The 7,405-nt window shown below is 37.8% G+C and overlaps 1 protein-coding gene across 1 annotated transcript in view; it reads left to right on the top strand.

The window, feature by feature from the left end:
* Positions 1–438: 438 nt before the first annotated feature.
* Positions 439–7,405, top strand: part of LOC125444239 (vomeronasal type-2 receptor 26-like) — a 42,110-nt gene continuing 35,143 nt past the window's right edge. Inside the window, exons 1-5 of the mRNA XM_048516672.1 lie at positions 439–707; positions 2,081–2,372; positions 2,474–3,319; positions 3,706–3,933; positions 6,502–6,628. Of these exons, the coding sequence (XP_048372629.1) occupies positions 439–707; positions 2,081–2,372; positions 2,474–3,319; positions 3,706–3,933; positions 6,502–6,628 (1,762 nt within the window). The remainder of the gene's footprint in view (positions 708–2,080; positions 2,373–2,473; positions 3,320–3,705; positions 3,934–6,501; positions 6,629–7,405) is intronic.

Genomic DNA, 7,405 nt, shown 5'->3' with positions numbered 1-7,405 from the left:
TATGTATAATATCCTGTCTCATTGCTTCTCTTCAGGCAGTTATTTCTTCATTTCTGGTTTCTTAATCTGAACAAAATCGCACAAGTGTAAAGTATATGTTATCGAACAGCCCCACTCACAGCAATACACATTTCCTCTCTTTGAAATTTAAAACAAACAGAAAAGAAGAAGAAAGGAGAAAGCATTAGTTTCGTAGTGGCTAATATCACACTTCCTGTTGAATAGGACTTTTTAAAATGCTCTCATGAAAATGATTAACAGTTTTATATTGTTTGCATATATTGACCTATTTTGTGCATCAAACCCTGCTGAGAAATGTATAGCCCTGATGAGTTCTAATTCATGAGCAGCAGAAATATATGTCTATGTTTTTTGAGTAGTGAGCAAACAAGTCATCAGACCCAGGAGGACTGTTGAGATAAACTGATGAGACATAACATGGTGAGCAGAAGAATGGAATTTTGGATCTGGAATGGAAATCTTGTCATCAGGATGCTGCTGCTATTGATGCTGCTGCTGCCGTATGATGAATTATGTGGGATGCCATCCATTAATTGCTCCATAAAGGATGACCCCTTTCCTATCCCACACAACTTCTATCAACCAGGCAATATTTCTATTGGTGGGATCACCAATCAAGTTGCTTTCTTTAATGACCCTGTATCTTTCATACAGCACCCAATACATATGACACTTGATGAGCCAATGTAAGGATACCTTTTTATTGCTTTAAATTTCTCTTTTAATTCAATTTTATTTGCTCTCTATATAACCCACATTTCCCTACAAAGGAAACCCAAAGTGACTTGTATGAATCTGCTCTCTTTTTATCCTTATAACAACACTCTGAGCTGGATAGACTGAGGATATGTGATTTTCCCATGGACATATAGCAAATTTGCCATTAAACCCATATGCCTTTTTGAACATTATTTCTGAGACTACTTGTCAGAGCAGGTGTATAAAGAAAAAGAGGCATGTTAACACTGCAATCCTAGTCTGAGTTGCCACTTCAAACTCTGTGAATACGAAAGAACTTTGAACCTTGTGATAGTTCCAAGCCAATGAAGGTTGGGTTCAGGTAGCTAACTCAAAGATGACTCAGCCTTCAAACCTTCTGAGATTGAGAAAATGAGTAACCAGCTTGCTGGAGGTAAAACGTAGATGACTGGGAAAGGCAATAGCACACACACACACACACACACACTTTCAAAATAGTCTGTTTGGTGAATGTTGTGATGTGAAATCACTGCATGGGTCAGCAGTGATTCAGTACTTGCATCAATAACTATCACTACCCTAATACTGAGTTAAATTTCAATATAGGGCACGTAGAAACATGTCAAAAATTGTATATACGCATACATGATTTATCTTAGCAAATACCACTAAATATGTGCTAGCAATACACAGATTCTTTATCCCCAGTAGAGGGTAATACATTCCATCAACTTCAAAAAATTAACATGCAACCATTTCAGTCAAACATAATCTCAGGATCCGATATGGATTCATCCACTGATTCCAATATGGAAATCATTTTTTTTAAAAAAAATCTGTCATATGTTCACTGCTTTACACTCCCTGTATGTGTTGTTGCATCAACCAGAAGCTGGCACAGAGCAGATAGTCGTATGGAAAATGATAGGATCCAAAAGTGGTGACAATAATACCATTTGAAAGAACACCAATCTGGAAAGGGTATCCTTGCCAAAGGCAAACAGAACAAAACTTCTCTGTATCTTTAAAATCTCTTTTTACTGTTCTACAGTTAGGTTCATTCCGCACATGCAGAATAATGCACTTTCAAACTGGTTTCAGTGCTCTTTAAAACTGTGCGGAATAGCAAAATCTACTTGCAAACAGTTGTGAAAGTGGTTTGAAAATGCATTATTTTGCGTGTGCGGAAGGGGCCTTAGAGTTCTCTTTGCTGTACAATCCAGTTTAAAAGTTGTATTTATGCAAGTCAAGGCACTGCTAAAGAAACAGAAAAATCAATTAATAAACTGGAAGATCTGCAGGGAAGACAATCATTGTAAATTCATTTTTTTTGTTGCTATCTTAAACATACCCTTCACAGGTCTTACACAAAAAACTACCAGCACATCTTGGCCCTGGCATTTGCTGTAAAGAAGCTGAATAAAGATCCCAACTTAATTCCAAACATCACTTTGGGTTTCTACATTCTCAACAGCTATAACCTTGGAAGGATGACTTTTAAGGCAACCCTCAGCTTACTTTCTGGACAGCGGAAACTAGTTCCTAACTTCAGCTGTGATTACCTGCAGAAAACAATAGCTGTCATTGGAGGGCTTTTGTCTGAAACCTCTGCTAATTCGGCCACCATTTTGAACATCTACAAGACTCCTCAGGTAAGCTATAAACATGGAGCTATGGAGACTTCACAATTCAGTCATATAGATTTACATTCAGATTTCATTCATAAGAATAATGACAACGTCTTTTCTTTCAGCTCACTCATGGGACATTGTCTCTTGCAAAGGGTGACAGAGAGAAGTTTCCTTCGCTATATCAGATGGTCCCCAGTGAAGCCTATCAGTACAGGGGAATTGTACACTTGCTCCATCATTTTAGATGGACTTGGATTGGGCTCCTGGCTATGGATGATGACTACGGAAACCAGTTCTTGCAGACAATAGTACCTATTCTCACTGAGAATAGCATTTGCTCAGCATTCACATTCAGATTACCAAAAGCAACTTACATGGAAGAGATGGTAGAACAGATGACCGTAAAACTGGCTGAAAGGTACCCAGATCTTATGGACAGAAAAACAAATGTATTTTATTTGTATGGACAACCTCCAGTCATGATGTGTTTGAGGCTCATTTTTTGTTTATCCTCTTTCACTTCTTTACCTCCTCTGAGTAAAGTGTGGATAATTACATCTCACTGGGATTTTGGATCATTTGCTTTCCAAGATTTTTTAGATGCGGGATCCTTCCATGGTACCCTCTCGTTTACAGTCCATTCCAATCAGCCGCCTGGATTCCAGGAATTCCTTCAGACCATAAGACCTTTCTGGGCTGAAGCAGATGGTTTTATTCAGCCCTTCTGGGAGCAGGCATTCAGCTGTTCATTGAAGCACAAACTGGAGAAAATCTGCACAGGAGAGGAGAAACTGGAGAGCCTTCCTGGGACTTTTTTTGAAATGCATATGACTGGCTACAGCTATAACATCTACAACGCTGTCTATGCTGCAGCTCATGCTCTGCACAATATCAACATACATGGATCCAAACAAAGAAGACTGGCAGGAGGTGGGAGACTGGACGTTCAAAATATACAGCCATGGCAGGTACAGAAGGAATTCAAACAGGTCTTAATGTCATCCACATATAGACTAAATGTGTGAATCGTGAATAAGAGTATACAATATAAACTAAAATATTTTATTACATAAAAATCTACATCTTTATCTTTGTTTCGATTATTACTTTCTCAGGAGTAGAAAATCAACAGTACCTACAGTAAGGGAATGAAAGTTAATAGTTAAGTCTTCTGTTAGTAAAGTTAGAAGGATTATTTTATGAAGTTGGTATTTATGTGAAGTGTTGTCGAATAAATAAATAATAAAAAGAGAAAAAAATAAACCATAAATGTGGTTCCGGGGAAACAGGCTCTTTGCAAACCTCCCAGTATTATAACTGTTCTTTCTGTATTGTTTTCTTTGTTTCTATCTAGTTACACCGTTTCTTACAGAGAACCTTGTTCAACAACAGTGCCGGAGAAAGTGTGCGGTTTGATAAAAACAGAGAACTGGTGACCGTTTTTGATCTTGCCAACTGGCTTATCTTTTCAAATGGGTCCTTTGCTAGATTAAAAGTGGGAAAACTGGATCCTTTTGCCCCATCAGACAATCAGCTGACTCTGAATGATGATCAAATAGTGTGGCACAGAGGCTTTAAACAGGTGAGCTGTAGTGACCATCATCTGATTTTCAAAGGCAGATTCCGCATGGGACAAAAACAGCAGTGTGAAAATGGTGTGAAAACAGTTTAAACCCTCTTACACTGTTTTAAACCATTTTACACCGTTTCCTCACTGCTATTTTTGGCTTATGCGGAATCCGCCAAAATGCAGTTCCTTCTTCTGTGAGCAAGGAAATTTCAGCTTTTTTTTAGAAAAAGGGAAGAACAAAAAAAGTTGCCATTGTGTATTTTTCACCTGTCTTTTCCTGCTATTCCCTGGTACATTGGATTATTCATTCTCCTTTGAATTCATCTTTAAGCTTTCTACCGATACGTTCTGCATTCTTGCTCCTGAATAGCATAACAGGCTCCCTGAGCAGGTGAGGGATATTACATTTACAAAGTTTAAAGAGCTGCTTCAAGCCCATTTTCATTGTCATGGTTTTTAGTGGGATTTGTGGGATTTTAGTAGGATTTAGTGGGATTTTAGTGGGATTTGAACAGATATCTGTTGTGGCAGAATGCATGGAATTGTTTTGTTCCGTTCAGTTTTTCTAGTTATAAGCTGAAAGCTATGAGAATACTTGGGGTACAATAGTATTTTGCATATAACAGTGCAGCAATTATGACACACAATAGTAATACCTGATATTTTATATGTCTGGTGGAATATTTTATTGCAGACGTTTCAAGTATTTTAATTAAATAAAGTGTTTAATTAAATTGGCCATGCTGGCAGGGGCTGATGGGAATTGTAGTCCATGAACATCTGGAGTGCCATAGGTTCGCCACCACAGGGTTAATGTAATTGTTCGTTCCATTCTCATATTTTGTTCTTTTTAGTTTATTTATTTATACCGTCATAGACCAGATCATAAGATAGCTAACAAAATATACAACCTATCAAATGCTATGATGTCCAGACTAGTTAAGACTAAAATGGAACTATGTAAAACAATATAAAACATCAGTTCAAAATATGATAAAATCTTCTCTCTCTCTCTCTCTCTCTCTCTCTCTCTCTCTCTCTCTCTCTCTCTCTCTCTCTGTGTGTGTGTGTGTGTGTGTGTGTGTGTGTGTGTGTGTAGATAGTGTTTGTATAAATCTCTGTGTGTTTATAAATCTTATCTTTGGAAAAAAACTGTTTAAAATAATTTAATTAAGCTCAAACCATTATGATAAGAATCACCTCTTGTTCCTTTTAAAAATACTCCAGACTAATTTAGCCAACTTTAACGATACCCCAACATCTCTTCCAGCAACCAATACTGAAATGAGGGTTTTTCTATCCCTCCCTGGCTATTTACATTGTATCAGATTAAGTAATTTTTTTCTTGCTCTAGATTTTTGCAAACAAAAATAAGATGCTCCAACAATTCTATGGCTCCATCTTGGCATGAGCATAGACCTTCTTCTTTTGGTCTCTTATTATATTTGCCAATTAAGACCACCAAGAGCAAGGCATTATGTCTAATTAGCATAAAACTTCTTTGCAGATTTGATATGTCTAGTTATTTTATGTAAGGCATCAGTGTTATTTCATTCAAGGTCAAACAGAGAATTCCTAATTCTATTTACATCATGACTCCTTTCAATATCCAGTAATTTTTGTTTAATTATTGATCTGGCCTGAGTATATTCTATCATCATCAATGCCCCAGTGGATAAACTATAAGATTTCAGTTTAGATTCTACAGCCTTGTCCAAAGGTGAAATAAATGGATCCTTGCTAAAAAAGATAGATATTTAAACAGATCAAATAACCGTAGCCAATGCCAAAAGGCTACCAGCCATATCCTAGCTTCTATTGCGACCATCTCAGCCTCAAGTCTAATGAAATAGAAATACCTAAAAGAGCTTGGAAGATTTCTCTTTAAAATTTTGCATGGTCTCTTTCTGCTACTAATTTATTACATCCAATACATAATAGCATGATGTGTAACATTTGCACTAATGATTTCAGTTTGTACAATCATAAGGCAGCTTCGATGTTGCGAGCGCCCTTTCTCCAATAAAATCTCTTGATAGCATTTGCATTAATTACTGCCCTTGTGGATGCTTTTGCCAAATGCAAGTTATTTTGATCATTTTTTTCTATTTCTAAAAGCATCTCATACCACAGGTGATTTAGCAAACAATTCTATATTTTAAAAAAATTGGAAGAGGAGGATTTTTGTTACTTCTTCCATAGGCTGAAGTGGGTGAGCTTATGGAAGGTGGGAACTGAGCACAATTGTCACCAAGTTACAGCCAAATTCTAGCAAATCTACATGGTTTTTTAGGCAAGTGGTAAACAGAAGAGCTTTGTGGTAGCCTACCTCTGTGTCACAACTCTGAACTTCCTAGTAGTCTCCTATCCAAGTAGTAACCCAAACCAATTTATTTATTTATTTATATATTGTTTCGTCTTATATACCGCCCGATCGCCCGATCTGATTAGCTTCCCAGGTCTGATGTGATTTGCCTAGCCAGAGGCACAAATACACATTCCTTGCTCACATTTATGCTAGTTTACCCATTATCAAAAAACGAGGATTGGATGCTAACCTCCCATTCCTTTAATGGACAGGGGCTTCCTGTTTCTGTCTGCAATGACCAATGCCAGCCTGGTTACAGCAAGACAAAGAGGGAAGGGGAGAAGTTTTGCTGCTATGATTGTATTCCATGTCCAGGAGGAATGATCTCTGAGCAGAAGGGTACGAGATATGCTGTCAAACATTCGTGTGTAATAGGAAAAATAATCAGGAAAGCTCTGTTATTCTACACTGTAGAGATAAGAAACTGCAGCTTTTATTGGCTTAGAATTAAGAACCATCAGTTCAGCCATGCAGGGGGATTAAAGGGCCTCAAAAATATCCAATATTGATTCAGCAGCCAGCCACTTCTCCTTGATTGATCATGTCTACTAAAAACAGTCTTGAGAGATCCTTTATCTGTGTTTTGACATGGCAGATATTATATGCCTTTGTAAAACTGAAACCACAAGAGAGGGGGAAGGATAGAGTGAAAAAACTTCCTCCTTCTCTTCAGTCCTCTGCTTTGACTGTCTGATAGGCTGCAACACGTTCAAAAGTCAACCATCATGGTGTGCTGTCAAGTCACAGCTGACTTCTAGTGACCTTATAAGGAGGGGTTCGAGGCGAGGGTGAAGCGTAGGTGGTTTGCCATTGTCTTCTCTGCAAAGTCTTTCTTGGAGGTCTTCCTGCCAATACCAACAAAGCTTAGTTTCCAAGCTCAGATGATGCTGCCTTCCTTCTCAACAAAAACTTTTATGTATACCATTATTTCAAATCATCAATATGCACAGTGTTTGTGTGTGTGGGAGAAGGGGAAAGGCAGATGGGACTGGGATTGTTTTCTGTTTCATGTTTTCTGTTTCAAGTATCCTAGATATTGGTGACAACTTGAAATGCTTAAGCAGTCCTTTTTCTCCCTTCAGATCAGGATGCCTGTGTCAAATGTCCTGATCAACT

The sequence above is a fragment of the Sphaerodactylus townsendi genome, linkage group LG15 (assembly GCF_021028975.2).
Source record: "Sphaerodactylus townsendi isolate TG3544 linkage group LG15, MPM_Stown_v2.3, whole genome shotgun sequence".
NCBI lineage: Eukaryota > Metazoa > Chordata > Lepidosauria > Squamata > Sphaerodactylidae > Sphaerodactylus > Sphaerodactylus townsendi.
Note: the sequence above shows the minus strand (reverse complement) of the source record. Positions and strands in the feature narration are given on the sequence as shown.